General features: G+C 37.4%; 1 protein-coding gene across 1 annotated transcript in view; it reads left to right on the forward strand.

Moving 5' to 3' along the window:
- Positions 1 to 4,634: 4,634 nt before the first annotated feature.
- The window catches only part of CFAP46 (cilia and flagella associated protein 46), a 68,476-nt gene continuing 55,749 nt past the window's right edge, over positions 4,635 to 17,361 (forward strand). Inside the window, exons 1-10 of the mRNA XM_041467351.1 lie at positions 4,635 to 4,683; positions 5,021 to 5,145; positions 6,108 to 6,239; positions 9,010 to 9,074; positions 9,597 to 9,761; positions 11,065 to 11,188; positions 12,562 to 12,656; positions 13,436 to 13,543; positions 14,684 to 14,783; positions 16,474 to 16,572. Of these exons, the coding sequence (XP_041323285.1) occupies positions 4,635 to 4,683; positions 5,021 to 5,145; positions 6,108 to 6,239; positions 9,010 to 9,074; positions 9,597 to 9,761; positions 11,065 to 11,188; positions 12,562 to 12,656; positions 13,436 to 13,543; positions 14,684 to 14,783; positions 16,474 to 16,572 (1,062 nt within the window). The remainder of the gene's footprint in view (positions 4,684 to 5,020; positions 5,146 to 6,107; positions 6,240 to 9,009; positions 9,075 to 9,596; positions 9,762 to 11,064; positions 11,189 to 12,561; positions 12,657 to 13,435; positions 13,544 to 14,683; positions 14,784 to 16,473; positions 16,573 to 17,361) is intronic.

Genomic DNA, 17,361 nt, shown 5'->3' on the forward strand with positions numbered 1-17,361 from the left:
CGGAGCCACTGCGCCTGCGCGGCCGAAAGGGGCGGGGCCGGGGCAACGCTCTTGTAAAAGGGCGTGTTTAAAAGAGAGAATTTCAGGTAACTGTAGCTACTCTATGTTGACAGCTATTAGAAATCATCTACCATTAATGAATTCATACTATGTCATAATGACTGAGTTAAGAGCAGTTGTGTCTAACATTCAACATGAGCTACCCTATTCTGCGATCATTTATATAATTTCTATTAAATTATGTAAATTGAGTGGGTCACTAAGCAATCACTGCTTTACATTTCGTCAGAGTGCATAAATTGGTCTGCAGAGCTGCCTAGGTAAAAACACAGTGTTTCGCTAATTCTAGACTTTGTATCACAAGCATTTCTACACAGTGGACCAGATGAGAGGAGACTCTTAATTTTGACATTATGAAAATGTTTCCCAAACAAATGCCAAAGCTTAGTTAAAATTCCACTCAGATAAGTCCTGCGAGAGTTTGGCTTTTACAGTTGTATCTTTTAAATAAAAATATTTTTTGTGGTACTTTTTGTGAGGTTCTTTGTCATGCAATATCTACCTAACATCTGAATCTGACTGGCACAATATAGTGGAGATTAAAAAGTCAGTATGTGTTCAAGGAGTCAAATAAGCCAAATTCATGAAAGGAAGCATGCCAGAGGTTGTCAAAAATGCAGATACTGTAACAGGGCCTGCTCAAGTTTGCTGGTTTTGAGCTGTTAGAAGCTTCAGGGATTCCTTACTCTGGAAATACTGCAATACCCTGTTTGAAACTCTTCCTTAGCCTTTTACTACTCATCTCTGTCAAAGGAAAGCTCACTGGCTAGGCCTCTGTTCTGATCCAGTTTCATTCCTATGTTCAGTTTGTACTTCAGATTTTCATCAGAAGCCAAGATGGAGAAGAGATACCTTAAGCCATTACATTTAGGCAGGTGAGGACAGCATAGAAAACAGAGGCATTGTGTCATTGGATATTTACTTATTTACTGTCTTTCATTCTATATAAAATACTGCCACTCCTCAGTAGATTAACTGCTTCAGTGATTTAGTTATAAGTGCTTTCTAGAAACAAGTAACTAAATTTAAATAAAACCAGGTTGATTTAAACTTTTATTCAAATTGATAATTGAAAATCATTTTATAATTCAAGTTATGTGATCATGACCAATTTCTGAACAAAGAGAATAAGATGCGTAATGTCTATAGACAATACTTCCAGTTTGTCTAAATCTCTTTGCAACCTTTTGTTTCTCCCCTTCATTGCTCTGTGTGCATTCATGGCTCTACATTAGTATGCAGTTTGGGAATAAACAGAATATATATGTCTAGTCTCCTCAAGGTCACACACAAATTCCACGGTATGTAATGAGAAGGGACAGCACCCACAGTACAGCTAATGAAGTTGGCCTCAATCTGCCTTAGGACAGAACAGAAAGAAAGGAGCAACAGGTGAGAAAATGTTATGGAAAACCATTTTTGTATATTCTTACATGTTAAAAAACACACTGCATCAAAGCCCTCTGAGAGGGACAAACATGTAACACACGAAATGAGATGTTTGAACCTGCAAACCAGAGTGCAAAAGAATCAGGATGTAATTATAAAAAAAAGAAGATGGAGCAAAGCAATGGTTCCTTTCACATCTATATAATTCTCATTAGAGAGTACTTGGTCTGTACTATTTCTCATTCTCTCTAGACTCACCTTGCCTGTAGGAGGACTGGAATCAGGCATGTTATCTAGTACCTCATCTATTCAAGGAAAATAAAAGAAATCCTATAGAAGGCAAGTGGACTGTAAAGTAATCTCCCTGGTGCACTTCCTTTTGACCATTTACAGGAGATGCTCTATTTTTAAAGTTTTTACTATGTGGGTTAATATGTCTACTTTAATCTCTCATTTGTACAGTCATGTGACTCTAATAGCAGTAAAGGACACAGACCCTTTGCCAAAAGCTACCAGCAATTTACCACTGGTTTCTGTTTTATAAAGTATCAGGAGATCATAACTTGTTGCATAACAACTGGGAGAACAAATACCTATTTCTTAAGTTTTCAGATTTGAATACCAGTCATTCTCTATTGGGTTATGATGTTAGAAAAGTCAGAAAGCTTAGTGAGGTGATATATGACCATTGCCCATATATACAATTATTTTCTTTAGCCACTTCCTTGATTTAATTCCTTTCAGTTAACTTAAAAATTAATTCAAATGGTTGATTTTAATTGGTCTTGTTTGTTTCCTTCCATGTTTTCCTGGTTATTTCACCATAACATAATTATTAGATTTTGATAGTCACAAACCATGAGAGCACTTTTCATTATACAGCGGCCAATAATTTTCCATTGAAATTGGAGATAATACAGCCAGACTCTTAACACAGTATCAGAGACTGAAATATTATAGTTTATGACTTAAACATTTTCATGAAAGACCTTTGCTTATTGTAGCAGAACTGTACTACAAAAGCTGCAGAGAAGGCCACCACACCCTGACCGAGGCTTTACACCGCTCGCTGATGAAGATAGGATAAAGCAACAACTCAGGGCTGGGGACATTCACAAAGCACAAGCTTAACACCTTCAGGGTGGAGATCACAGCCCCAGGGCTATCAGCTGCCAGGCTTCGCACAGACCCTGGCACCAAAGGGTGGGAGGAAAAAGAAAAAGGCTTTGTGTGTGTGCTGGAAAATCCTCTGGTCAGAGGCTCAGTGACCGCCCAGCTGAGGGACCCCTTCACCCGGGGAAAAAGCCGCATCCCCGTGAAGGACAGCAGAAGGGGTGTCACGGCCCAACAAAGAGCCCCAAAAGGGCCCCCAGAGCCTGCACCGGAGCGCTGCAGCACCATGCAACAAATCCAGAGTCTTGCAAGGGACAGTGTCAAACTGGCCCCCTGCAAGGGAGGGACGTGAGTGTTCCCACCTCGCCCAAAGCCATATTAATCCATGGGATTCTCTACTCTTCGGTGTGGCGTGGCGGTGACTGGGGACTCTCACTGCCAGGAAGACCAGACCAAAGGGAGCAACGAGAAGTCACTGGGACCCACAGATGTGTGATACGTTTCCACCTAACCCTTGTCAATCTTCCCCGGTTCCCCCAACCCCCGTGCACGCTTCTTTTTCGATTTCTTTATTTTCTCTTTCTTTCTCTTTGCCTCTTTTACTATTAAGTAAAATATATCAATTTTTGGCAACAGCACTTGACCTTGTTTGGGTTTAGTCACATTTTTTGGATATATTTTGAACCTTCAAAATTTTTATGCAGAGAGACTTAGTTTTCTTTGCTCTTCTGCGTTTAAACTGGATCATACCACCCAGGTATTCCATGAGGATGAATAAGTAATAGAAAAATGTTTAGATGTTTATATTATGGTGGCTACTATCTACATTACAGAAGTCAGTTGAGCTTTCACATACTCATTTGTATATCAGGAGACACTAGTCTTACCTGAGTTTGGGATTCTGCCAACAGACATCCAGAAGTGTCTGGACTGTAGCTAAGTAAGAGTTACAAAGTTTGGGTGTAAACATCGTGTATATGTATACCACAGTAAGCCACAGTAAGCTAACATTATATTATCCTCTAACAAGACCAATATATTGCTTTCTGCTTCAGAAATCAACACAGGTTTGCTATAGGTTTTTTTTCCTTGCCCACCTAATTTCAGATTGGTTTTATTTCTGTTCATCAATATTCATAGAAGCAAGACAGTTACTTGATTTAAATGGGTACTGTGGCCAGGGAGGGGTTATGTAGTACAGGTAGGGATTGAGTCTACTCCTGAATTCTTTACAGACCCTTGTACTGGAACAGCCTACTGGTACGGAGTTGCAGTCTAGGTCAAAGTGCAAAGGGTTTAGGTTTAAAATTGAATTTATGTACATAAGCCTTTAAATTGTCTTCATGACCACAGTGATTTCCCTCACAGAATCTGATATGATTCAGTAGGTGAGGGACAGTGGTGAAGCTCTAAACATTTCATTTGGTATGTGTTGGTGTCAGTGCAGTTAGGCAGCTCCTTTTCTTTTCTTTTCTCTTCTCGCTTTGCTTTGCTTTGCTTTTGCTTTGCTTTTGCTTTGCTTTTGCTTTGCTTTGCTTTGTTTTTCCTTCCGTGATCCCAACGTTCTTAGGCATTTTGTTCTGCTTTAGGTGGTGTATGCTTTATTTCCAAAAGTTTCACTTTAGGCGCTCTCAACACGGGGACAAAAATTACTGGTGACAGCATTTCTTAGCACGACGCTCCTCCGCAGGAAGGCTGCCCGTGCCAGCCCTCGAGCCCGTGCCGAGCCCGTGCCCGGCCCGCGCCGCCCGCGGCCGCGGCGGTTTCCGAGCAGCGCCCCGCCCGCGCGCGCAGCCGGGGCCGCGGGGGCGGCTCCGTGCCGGCTCGCCCCGCTCCTCGAGCGGGAGGGACGGGGGGCAGGTCCGCGTGTGTTGCGGGAGCGCTGCCGGGATACGCGCCTGTTGTGGGAACCGCCAGGGGCCGAGGGGCAGCCTGCGGGTGTCTGGCGGGCACCTCCGGCAGCCGCATCCCCGGGCTGCCCGGGCGAGCGTTCGAGACCTTCGGGAAAGCCTCGCGCTCGCGGCTTAGAGGTGCCCCACGCCGCTCGCGGGGAAGCCTCGTCCGGCCGCGGGATGGAGCTGGCGGTGAGGGAGCGGCTGCTCGCCGCAGAGAGAGCAGGAGGTGAGCGGGCGGCCGGCCGCTGCCACCGCGCGACCGCCTTTAAAAAGAAGTGAAATTAAAATCCGACTTCAAATAGGAAAACAGCTTGATCCTAATCTTTTTTCTAAATTCTCTTCCTAGTGTGCTAACGTAGGTGACTTTAAATAGTAAGAGAATTGTTAATGCTTCATCTTAGAACTGTGCCTAACTTCGAACAACGTGTGTGTGACATTGTTTCCCTTATACATTCTTAATTTATTTCTGCAGAGGAGAGAGTGGATATCGTGTAGCTCATATGAATGCAATCATGTCAGTACACCTGGAAATAAAAAGTTCTTTATTCCTTTTTAAATTTCAGATGTTCAGGCTTTGAGGAATGCTTATGAGTTAATCAGATCAGCCAGTGAAGGACAATCTGCACTTGATTCAACAGATAACATCAGCACCGATTTATATGTTTTATGTGCTGAACAAGCGCTTCAGGTCTATAATTTATGTCTTTTATCTGTATTAAATAAGAACATGTATATATGCACTGTATTTACAGCTGCTGCAGTTACTATTTTAAAAATCTCAGAAGTACCTGAGGAAAGTATTACACCATTCTGGTTTTGGAGAGCAATAGTTTAAACATGCATTTTCCATTAAAACTCTGTGGTTTGTGAATTTTGTAATTGTACCCAAATTAGCAAGGTGTACTGTAATATATACAAAAATGTCTGCCGTGCCTGTTTTTTCTTGTTATGGAAAACTAAGCATTAAGCAATTTGGTTATGACTGAAGAAAATATATTTGTGAACATCTGTACCAGGCAAAAGAACCCTAATAAAAATAATCATAACCCTGGTCCATTCTAACGATGAAAGGCTGTTGCAAATTGAAATTACTTCCATAAAATGTGGTCAAGTTTTTTAATTTTGAAGTATTTTTTAATATTCAATTTATGATCATAAGTGATTGGGTTTTAAGCAGACAGAGTTTGTAGTAAAACTTTATTTTTTTCCCCCCAAGCTGCAATCCAGTCAAAATCTGTCTGTGGTCTGAAAATTGAGATGGACCACTGACAAATCATGCCTCCTTAAAAAAAAAAAAAAAAAAGAAAAAGACAACAACAGTATTCTCTTAAGAATCTTGTCTTTATGTTAGCAATTGTGTTTAAAAAGGAAACTTTTTTTGGATACTATAAGCAATTCTATGACTGAATGAGAAGCTTTTTAAATAAAGAAACTTTTTTTATCAAATACATTTGGAATGACAAAACTATGCCTTTAATAAATGGTAATAGGCTTATACCAGAACTGGTATGCATCCCTGTGAAATGTTGCTTACATACTGCTGTGGAGTTAGATGTTGCCCTTAATTAGGCATGCATTTAAAAAAGCTAACAATTCTTAATTATTTGTTGCAATTTTTTAAATATTTAAATGCTTTTTTTTGGGTTTTAGCTGGGATATCTGGAAATTAGCAGTGATTGTCTACAGATGTATTTTAGAGGAAGATTTCCTGTGAACCAGTTTCTTGGCAGAGCATATTTGTGCCAGGGCCAGTTGCATGCTCCATGCTCTACAGATAATTTGGTAAGAAATCATGAAGATTGCTCTATATTAAGCTTGGTTTTACAGGTATTTACTCCTATGTTTTTATGTGTTGCTCTCAGTCATTTAAAATACACAAGGACTGTGCAAAAAATCCAAGGAAATATATTAACAAGTAATTTGTGAGTAAACAAAACTTACTGTCTGAATCAGACTAATATTTCAAATATTTTGGAGATGACAAAAAAAAGGATGCTTGTAAACTTTTTCAGGTGGTTGATTGTTTTAAGTCACCCTCTTACCTGTTTACTTAAATATGATACATTCAGACCAAATTAGCTGTAACTGTTAAAATAATCACTGATTTTATTTGGGAAGCATTCCATAGGCTTATGGGAAGTGGAGGACTGAAGAGGCCCTCAGAGAGGTTGTACAGTTCATTTCTGTGGCAGTGTACTTCCAGCACTCATCAGTAACATGTCCATGTAGTACTTGGATGTGGCTTTTTGTAATGATGAGAGATGGTGGCATCTCAGCAGGATACTTCTGCTTCTGTGTATTGCTTTGAGGTGTTACAATTCCCTATATATGAAAAGTAGTTTTTATCTCCTGCTGCTTTTAAAATGGAGTGGGATCTGTTTTCTGTCTTCAGTATTTCACTTGTCAGCTTTGATCATCTGTAAATGATATCTAGCCCCCCCCCCAAATAGCTTTAACAGATGTTTAGAATCATAGAATATTCTGAGTTGGAGGGGACCCACAAGGATCATCAAAGTCCAACTCCTGGCTCTGCACAGGACTACCCCAAAAATCCCGCACTGTGCCTGAAAGAGAATTGTTCAAATGCTCCTTGAGCTCTGTTAGCCTTGAGGCCATGACTACTGCTCTGGAGAGCCTGTTCAGTGCCCAGCCGTCCTCTGGGAGAAGAACCTTTTCCTGATGTCCAGCCTAAACTTTCCCTGACACAGCCCCAGTGGTTCCCTTGGATCCTGTCACTGGTCACAGAGAGCAGAGGTTGGTGCTGCCCCTCCACTGCCTCTGAGGAGGAAGCTGCAGAGTGAAATGAGGTCTCCTCTCAGACTCCACCAGGCTGAACAAACCAAGGGACCTCAGCCAGTCTTTATACGGCTTCCCCACTAAGCCTTTACCATCTTTGTAGCTCATAGTTTGTGTTATTTGTGTTCACAAATATACCTGAGAAAAGTTTTAGTAGTTTCTTTGAATAATGTGTTTGAATTAACTTTCAAGCTAGAATCTTTTCCGTGTTACATTTTCTGTATTGTCTTTCTTCTATGAGCACGTGCAGAATAACTGGTCAGTGGTCACTTTAAAACTTCATGCATGTTTGAAACCAATGTCCAGTTATGTTTCTAAATTAACAAACTATTCTGTTATGTTTTGTGAATCTCAGTCAATATTTGTTGTTTTCTTCTTGGCTCTTGCTAACCTCTTTGAAGTTAAAAATGGTCCCAGATTGTACAGTCCTGGCTTGGTTCATTATGTCATTTGTTGTAATGGTCTTTTAAGACACACTTTGCATCAGTTGTAAAGTTTTTTTCACTGCTGTGTTCCTAGATAATTTATGAAAGTATGAGAGGCCCAACATCTCATGCTGTGTGACTAAGTAATTACCATTCATTTAAAAAAGACAAATTTGTCCTTATTTTGATTTCCATCCTAAGGAATCCTTCTTAATTAAGATGCTTATGTTCTTAAAGGCCAAGTGCAACTTCTCTAGTACATATTTCATCTCTGTTTTTCTCTTCATCTAGGCAGTTCCCATTTATTGCTCAGTACCCTTCTTGTGGGACCCTAGAGCCCAGTAAGTCAGTCCCATGTCTTTTGGAGATTTTAGTTTCTCTTTTCTAGCGTACTGTAGAGACCTCCTCTGGTGTTATCCCATTCCTGCTCATCCAGCTCCACCTTGGCCTTCCTATTTGCACTGCATCTTTCTCTTACACTGTCAAAAATCCCGTTACAATACTATCGCACCCATCTTCTTTACACCCTACCTTCAGGAATTTGTACATACTGATGAGATCTTTCCCCACAAGAGAGATACTTCCGTTCTTTCTTGACCTTTGCAGCTTTGTCTTGGACTCCCCACAGCAACCGTGTCTCTCTCCTGCTGAGGAGCCCAGAACTGGGAACAGTGTTCCTCCCCAGTGCTGAGTAGAAGGGAAAGATCACATCCCTCACCCTGCTGGCCGCACTCCTCCGAAGGCATCCCTGGACACTGTCAGCCTCCTTGGCAGCAAGGGAATGCTGCTGGCTGGTGTTCTCTGCCTTGGTGTCCACCAGGATGCCTAGTTCCTCCTCTGCAGAGCTGGTTCCCAGCTCCTTCAATGATAAAAAGGGCATGCCTGTCACAATTTTCTGTTGACAAATTCCTGTTGGAGCATTTTTGAAGAAAATAATTCCTCGAGATTTTTAATGGGACAAACGAATATAACTTTTTTCCCTGCTGGATTTGCTCTTGGATATTTCTGAACTTTCTTTGCTGAAAGCTTACAAAGTATGCAGCTTTCTAGTATTGGAACATTTCAGTCCTGATAATTAATATTTGGCAGGAATGAAATAAGTTGAAAATACAGTCTTAAAATTTAAAATCAGGAAAACATATAAATAGGCTATCAACCAGTTTTTAGTTACTCTGTTTCTATAGCAACAACTTATTTTGGCGGTATATTTTAGTTGAGATTGTTCTGAAAATAAAATTTATGAAATATGTTCATATTGAAATAGGAAAAGAATCTACTGATTTATAAAATCTATATTCAAATCGCACTAGCTTTTCTTTGTTCTGTTCTAGGAGGAGTTTGAAAAGTTTGTGCTGTTTTTTATGAAGGCAATAGATTTTGCAACCCAGGAAAGAAGGTAGGCCCTACTGGCAGGATTAACTGACAGGATTAACTAAATCCCAGGAAATGCTGCTGATCTGTCTTTTCAATTGTTTGTCTTGATTTTCATTAGGTAGCATGGAGTTGTGTTGTTTGAGGTTTTCCTTTAGATTTCTCCTTCCATTTTGTAATTTCTGTTACTGTTGTGTGTGCTGTAACAACATAAGGATACTGCAGTCTTACATTACAGGATGAAAAATCCTGTTTAAAGCTGTTAGATATCTCAGCATTTCTTAACCTTTTATAGTTATGATCTATAGAATGAAAGCAACATGTTAGCTTATTTTTAAGTGGTTAATTATTGAGTATAGCTACAAGAGTTACCATATTTTTCTTGTGCTGTACTTGTCTTCTCAGTTCTTAGTCAGGATTGCCTCCAATGAAAAGTCAAACTTGCACTTTTTAACTTCTTAGAAGTGTCTTACAGTACTCAAGCTGTAATTTTATGTTTATTCAAGTTCATGAACTACTAAATTTTTTTTCATTCTTGTTTTTTCAGGTATTTTTTTTTGGTATATAATGCCTCAGTTCTTTATTGGCAACTTGTGAGGCCATTTCTTAAGCCTGGATTCCGTTATTGCCTTATTCCCAGCCTTTCACAGATTGTTGCAGCATTAAACCAAATTGAAGAGCAAGACAACGAATGGCGAGCAGAACTCATGATGTAAGTTTAATTGTGTATTTTCATATGGGCATTCTGTAGTCCTTTTGGGACTGCTACCTGAGGTAGCCTTTAATAAGGCACATTTCACTGGTAGTGTTGTAGATGTATTTATTGTGAAAAGCTTAATTTATTACTTTTTAAAGAGACAGAAATGTACTGAACATAAAAAGGTGCTTCATTTCTATATTTACTTTAAGCTTCAAGTTTTAGTGACAGAGACAGCAGTGCCCTAGATCGGATCTGAAGTTCACAGTAATTTTGGATGTAGTGTTTGAGTCATTGATAGCAATTGGAAATAAATGATGTATAAATATCAATGTATTACCATTCTCGCATTTCCTGAGCAAAGTTGGAGCATAAACCTTGAGATAACTGTACTGAAAAAAACCCGCCATTTTTATGTGCAAAAGGAGGAGTGTCTATGTAATTTTTCAAGATACCACAACCTTTTGGCAGAGATGTTTTGATCCCCTAATCAACAGACTGATTCCAGTTCCTCTTGCACTCTTACCATAGTTTTTTCCCTTTCTCTTTGTGAACTTTTCTGTTTCTGTGGTCGCTTACTGTGTTTTGTTGCTATGTAGCATTTTCTTTATAAACTGAAACTGGAGGGAAGTAACAAAACATTCTGGGGGGTGTGCTAAGAACTGTCTGTAATACCATGCATGCAGTTTCCTGGTATCAAACTCTTGCTGGGGTGTTGATGAAAACAAACAAATGCACACAATGTGTTTGTTTTATAAAAATAATGGTTGTCTTTTTTATAAGTTATATTTATTAATAAAATTTTTTACATTATGATTATTGTTGTTGTTCATTTATATTGTGGAGTCACAGGCTCTTTTTCAGTCAAATCAGATAAAGTATAGAAAATCCAGTAAATATATTGCTGTTCCCAGTGTGAATAGTTTTCTTTTGCTAAATGGCTTTTACATACTAGCCTTTCCAGTAGTTAAGGGAGAATCTCAGAATACATCTCACAGAAATGTTTTTCTCATACACTTTTAAATAATTAATCTCTTTAATTCCAGGTATCTTGTTGAGAAAAGTTTTCACAAAAAACCTCCAAATTTTCCAAGATTCTTTTTGTGATCTGCACTAAATATGTGTATATATCTGGAAGAAGCAAAAATGTCGAAATTGGAGGGTCTCTTCTGCGCTGAGTCAATGCTTTATAGCACTAATTGCTTGTACTGCATTTAGAAGTGGTATCTTGAATACAAAGAGTGTTAAAAAATATAACTAAGGATTATTTTGTAAAGTGTTAATAAATATTTAATACAAACATTTATTTGATCTGCAGAAATTTACTTGAGTGCTTCCTCGATGCTTCGAAACTGAAAGAAGCGAAAGAGTTTTCATCTACTGCAGCAGTCTTTATTAAGGAAAAGGTTCCAGATAAATACTCTCAAATATTTTCTTTAATGGTAATGATGAAAAATATTTTAAATTCCCATTAAGACAGGAGCTCTCTCTACATTTCATAAGATCATAGTTATAATTGTTATATAAGATGTTTTCTTTGTTTAAATTTTTGTGGTCTACTAAACAATTGAGTAGATATGCTAAGATTTGCATGACTTGTATATTTTTGATACTATAAACTAAAGAGCTCCCTGCTGCTCCTTGTTCTTTTGACACATCATAATATAATGGGGATAACTGTGGCTAACCCTAAAAATTCTGTTTGGGATTAATTACTATTGAAAGAGAAGGTGTAGTGAGAGCAATTTAACCTGACTTATGGCACTGAGGGCATATTTAGTATCTGTTTAGTATTTCCCATGCTGATTCAGCTTCAGTGATTCAGCTTGAACCCTTTAAATAATTCTGAAAATTGGAGGATATGACAATGGTTCACATTTCTTGCATGCCCTTAATTTAGGAAATAAGAGGGTGAAGACAAATGTGGCAAAAGCAGAAAGAGGCAAATAAAACTCTGAAGTTGTGTGCAAGCATATTTTCTTTCATTCTACTACACTGTCTGTTGTCTTTTTCTGTCTACCCCCCAATCACTGCATTCCGAAAGTGTATGTTTTTATTACAAATTTCTCTAACATTTGAATTAAGAGAATCAATATGCAGCACTCTAGAGGTGTGATAATAATGAAGCAATCACCCTGGGGCAAGCTTGAAATTGCTTTTGTATTTTGACAAGAATTATTGAGCAGAGTCTTTTGACAATGTCCTTAAAGAGAAGAATGAAGTAGTTCTAAAACTGTGCTTGGGCTACACAAGTATGGTCCAAGCTACTGAGTGCTTTAGTAGCAGCATACTGGAGTCCTGCAAAACTTAGTGTTCCAGTACAGCTTAAGTAATCAGTTTTGATAGGTGTGGGCAGTCAGTGTGAAAGTCAAAAGAAATTATCTGCACACTATTAATGCATAACTCTACAGCTAAATTGAAGTAACTGCAGTTTACTGTAATGTCTTAATAATATTTCCCCCCTGCCTGTAATCTATAGGTACAGATGAAATTTAATTGTCTCAGCAATGATGAAATTATTTCAGAATGAGTTCTACCACATGGTGTTAAAAAATGCATTAATTAGGATTCTAACTCAGAAGGTAGTTCCACATTTATATTTCTGCTAATAGTTCTGATCCTGACTCTTGGAAGGTCAGTATAGCTCTAGTGGGTGATCTTTCTATTATCTATGCAGAACAACATAGATTATTGTAGTAGCCACATTGCCTTCAAAGTCCATGAAAACAGTCAACATACCTGCTTTATTTTAGCCCTGGTGAGTGTTGGTCCTTTGCTAATTTAATCAAATAATAATTTAATTGTTATTTCATAGGTGTATCACAAACTAATGGATATTTCCCAGGTAGAGAAGGAGATACAAAATTCCATCTGTCTTTCAGTTATTTATAAAATGCAGATGTTAAAGTTGTAAGTATGAAAATGTATCCTTTCACTTTCACTTTGATGCTGCATATTACCGAGGTAGGATCAGGTTCAGGGATCCCATATGCTTGTAGAAAAAAGTGAGCTGGAGAGTTTAATTCCTCAAAAGGAAAATCATGATGACAGTTTGGGTAGTAACAGTCAGGTCTGTCTAAACAGCCTTATCAAAAAAGTGAGCTAGTTCTTTGGGAATGTAGGGATTAGTGTGTTGTACAGATATTGCCAGGAGAAAGAATTTAGGAGTCTGAAAGACATTTTCATATCAAATGGACTCCAGTTCCATCCCCATGCTGTGTACAAGAAAGTAAAGATGAAGTGGGGAAATCACCTAAAATACAATGTACAAATCATGGAGCATAATGCTTTTTAAATTCTTTAATTTTTAAAGGTATAAGAAAAATTTGAAAACTAGACTTCATAGCAAAATCTCATGTAATTTTTTCAGTGTCTCAAGATTTCCCCATTTTAAAAATATTGATTCTTTTCTTAGTAGCAGTGGATTAATTTATACTGACATTATGAGAAAGGAGTCTTGCACAACTTTTTTTTTGATTCTGGAATAAAATTTAGTGTCCGAAATATTAATTCACATTCTGAAGTTAGATTTTATTGATTTTTTTTTTCTTGCTATTTCAATATCCAGGTAGCCCACTGATACCGTGGAATAAGAGCCATCCATTCTGAAGTTAGGAGAGTTATTTCAAATTTTTAATGCAATAACATTTCTCACGAAAAATTATGACCCATCTCCTCATATGTTGCAGGCAGTGGGACACAAATGTATTTCCAAGTGATGCCACCGCAAATCTGAATTCTTTATATGTGCTTTTGAAACAATATGATGTACCTCCAGCATCTGTTCTCAGTGTGAAGTGAGTTTTATTTGTCATAGTCCTCTGGAAATTGATGATGAAGCTGATCCTTCTTCCATTGAAGTCTGTCAAAATTCCTGATGACCTTGCAGAGATTGAACTCTTAGTTGTTTGTGTTGTGTTAACACACAGGTCATCTTAAAAAAGGACAAAATCCTATTAAGCTTTATGAAAGAACCCAAGATTAAATATCTTTTTCCATACAGCTTGTATAACATGATTAAATCTTGTCATATAATATGTTATGCAGTTATCATATATATTATATATATATATATATATATATATATATATATATCATATAATCATGTTATACAGTTTGTATAACATGATTAAATCTTTCCATAATAATTTCTTGTTGATAAAAGGAGATTTTTAGAAGGTCTTAAAATTGACATGTACTTTTCAGACTGTAGTTAATTTTTACTTTTCCTGGGACTCTTCCCAGCTCTTCAGCATAAGTTTGAAAGACTAAACTGACCACTATTCCAGTAGTTACAGCTGTTATATATGGAAGTAATACTACATTTTTACTTGTTAAGGTAAACACTCTTTGACAAGATGCAGATATCTCATCACTTCTCCTGTTCCAGACAGTACACGATGCTCATCTGGTTATTTACAGACGTCCGAACAGTTAGAACATAGTCTCCATCTCTGTTCTGTGTTCTTAGTTCCTGGGTAGCAGACTGATGATTTAACTGCTTTGTGTGCCAATTCATTGAATTGTGTTTCCAAAATTTTCTGCAGTCTGAAGTTTCTTACTTCACCATGTGTGTGCTTCATACATTTCATTCTGTATTTCTTGCCTTCTTCAGGGACTGTTTGTGCAGACTGCATAGGAGTATGCTAATTATTTTCCATAAACAGATTAACATTTTTCATGTAGCCAACTTTGAACTCTTTATTTTTTCCTTGTTAACTGTGAGCATTACTAGTATAATTATAATAATGATAGTTACAATAATATTTAACATTATAATAATAATTCCTCTAATGGTCATATGACTTTAAGGTTTTCAGACACATTGCACAGTTACTTTCAAAGAGTGTTTTTTAAATTCCATGGAAGAGCAATATCAAAATCTCTGAAAGGTTTTTTTGTTTGGTTTTTTTTTTTTTCTTTTTGTATTTTTGAAGGATTCCTTTGATTCTGGAATTAGCTCATTTTTCTCTGAAAGTAAACTGCACTGAGCTTGCAGCTCATTGTATACTTGATTTGAAGAGCGCTCCAATTACTGTAAGTTTTAATTATGTGGGTTTGGAATTTTTTTACACACACCCCCATGCTCCCACACCCTTTTTGTGTTTACAATTTAAAAATAGTACTAGTGGTTCTGCAGTATTCTGTCCATCTATATATTGTTTATATATTCAATGATATAAATAATTATTGTGATACTTGATCTATTCCTAACCTAGAGAAGTAGATGCAAGGTCAGAAAGTAGGCTGTGGGTGCACTAGGGTGATTAGCAGTGCAGTTTATTTTGTCAAATAAATATTAACTGTAAATTTTTGCTATGTTTTTAAAATGTTACCTGTGCAAGAGTTTGATAGAAGTTAAATTCCAATTTCTATTATAACTTTCCCACTTAGAGTTACTCATAAAATTTAACTTATCCTCACAGAATTGTTTTTTTTAATTCCAGGTGTCTGATTCAGGGACATTATTCTGAACATTTCCTGAAAGTCTAAAATCATATACAAATCCATAGCATTCTGCTGGAAGATGTGCTTAAATCCCCTAGATCAAAAATTTACAAGGATTTAGTCTAAGTATTTGTGTAGACAGTAGTGGGAAATATCTGTGTGTGGCAGCAATAGAGAAACTTGGTTTCTATTTCCACATTCTCCATTGGAGTTAATGTGTTTTTAAGTGACCATCTTCTGATTGCCCAGCATCATTTGACAGTGATTTCTTGTTATAGTAGAGTAAAGGAGATCTATGTCAAAATTTCAGTTCCTTATCTTTTGCCAAGTACTGGCAAATTTCTCAGTCATGAATTCCATCTCGGTCTGTATTTGTCACTAAGTTTTTCACGATCTCTTTTCCAGTCATGGGGATGTTCAGTTACCAAGGGTCGTGCTGAGTGATTTGATAATAGTCAAATAATTATAATCATCAATTTTCATAATCATAATGAATTAGGAATGGAGAGGCTGTCTAAATTTCCTTACTACACCAATTTAACCCAAATACAGCATAACTTAGGTGTTTCTATTATCCATACATATAATTCATATGATTTAATAGTCAGCTCTTTCCTAAGCTGTTAATACTCTAACCTCATTTTTCACTTAAAAGTTTCACTGCCCATCAAGCTGAATCCTTTCTGTCTTGACTAGCGCCTGTTTATTCCAAGCATGTACCTTTTTAATAACGTTAATGAGTAAATGGAAGAGGGCAGATTTAAGTCAGATATTGTGAAAATATTATTGCTTGTGATAGCGGTGAGGCCCTGGCACAGGTTGCCCGGAAATGCTGTGCCTACTCCATCCCTGGAAGTGTTCAAGGTCAGGTTGGACTGGGTTTGAGACATATTGGGACAGTGGAAGGTGTTCCTGCCCATAGCAGGGTGTTGGAACTGGATGGGGTTTAAGGCTTCTTCCAACCCAAACAATTCTGTGATTCTATGATTCTATTAGAACTGAAATAAAATTCCTATATAGGAGGAATCAGGCTTTTCTTACTGCAAATTCTGGCAATGAACAGCTTAAATATTATTTTGCATCCTCCAGTAAGTAACAAGTGACTGCAGTTCAAACAACAAATTCTATTCCCTTTGTACCATTGCAGTTAACTGGCTAGTATAGTGGGATTTTCAGTAGGAAAGTACAGTGCTGTGTTACTGTAATTGCATGAGTTTAACCTTTATGGTATTACTTTTTAATTATTGAAATTAGCATTTTGTATATTAATACTTTGTAGGATCAAGGGAAACTTATTGAGATAGAATGTCTGGAATGTGAATATGAAATGAAGAAAGATAGCACTGAAATTGTGACTTATACCAAAGGAATTGTTGAGGTACATTCTTTAACTTTGAGAAAAAAGTAAAAGTTTTAATTTTTAAATGTGGAATATTGCATTTGACTCTGTGTCTTAATTACATTATACTGGTAAGGAATTCTTTTAACCCTCATACTCTTTTCAATTGGACTTCCAAGAAGGAAATGGAGAAAAATAAACCACAGTTGTGTGTTGCTCCCTTAAGTCTTGTGTCTGACCGTAAAGGTTCATAATATATTGCTTTCCAAGAGCAAAGATGGCAGCATTGAGGCATGTTTTCATATTTTGCCTTTATAGGACCTCTTCTCATGGAATATCTTGGGTTGGAAAGGACCACTAGGGATCACTGAGTCCATCTCAACTGTGATTGCATGTTATGGTCAATCTCATACAAATTCTTACGTCAGAGAAATGTGGATTGTTCCTGATAAATTGTCACACTAGGAAGGATTTTCTTGAATTTCTGTGGTTGGTTGGCTCAGTTGTAATTCAGACCATCAAAGTTAGAAACCCAAATATCAATATTATCAATGGTATCAGAGAGATACCTATAATGAGCAGTTTAGACCGGTTGTTAGAGTCACCTTAATTTCCTGCAGTGGGAAGCAGGAATATATTTAATGGAAATTGGTAGTGCAAAGACTTACTCCTGTCTAGGGCTGTTACCATTCTGGAGTTCAGAGATTCCACTCATCTTTTGGAAAAAACCCTCTTGTTAATTCTTATGAATTCTTCATAATGTGAAGCACTACTAATACTAAAATGTGAAAAGGTATTTAGGTATTTCTAAACTTTAAGTGTACAGTG

The sequence above is a fragment of the Pyrgilauda ruficollis genome, unplaced genomic scaffold, assembly GCF_017590135.1.
Source record: "Pyrgilauda ruficollis isolate IOZ18807 unplaced genomic scaffold, ASM1759013v1 scaffold207, whole genome shotgun sequence".
NCBI classification, from domain to species: domain Eukaryota; kingdom Metazoa; phylum Chordata; class Aves; order Passeriformes; family Passeridae; genus Pyrgilauda; species Pyrgilauda ruficollis.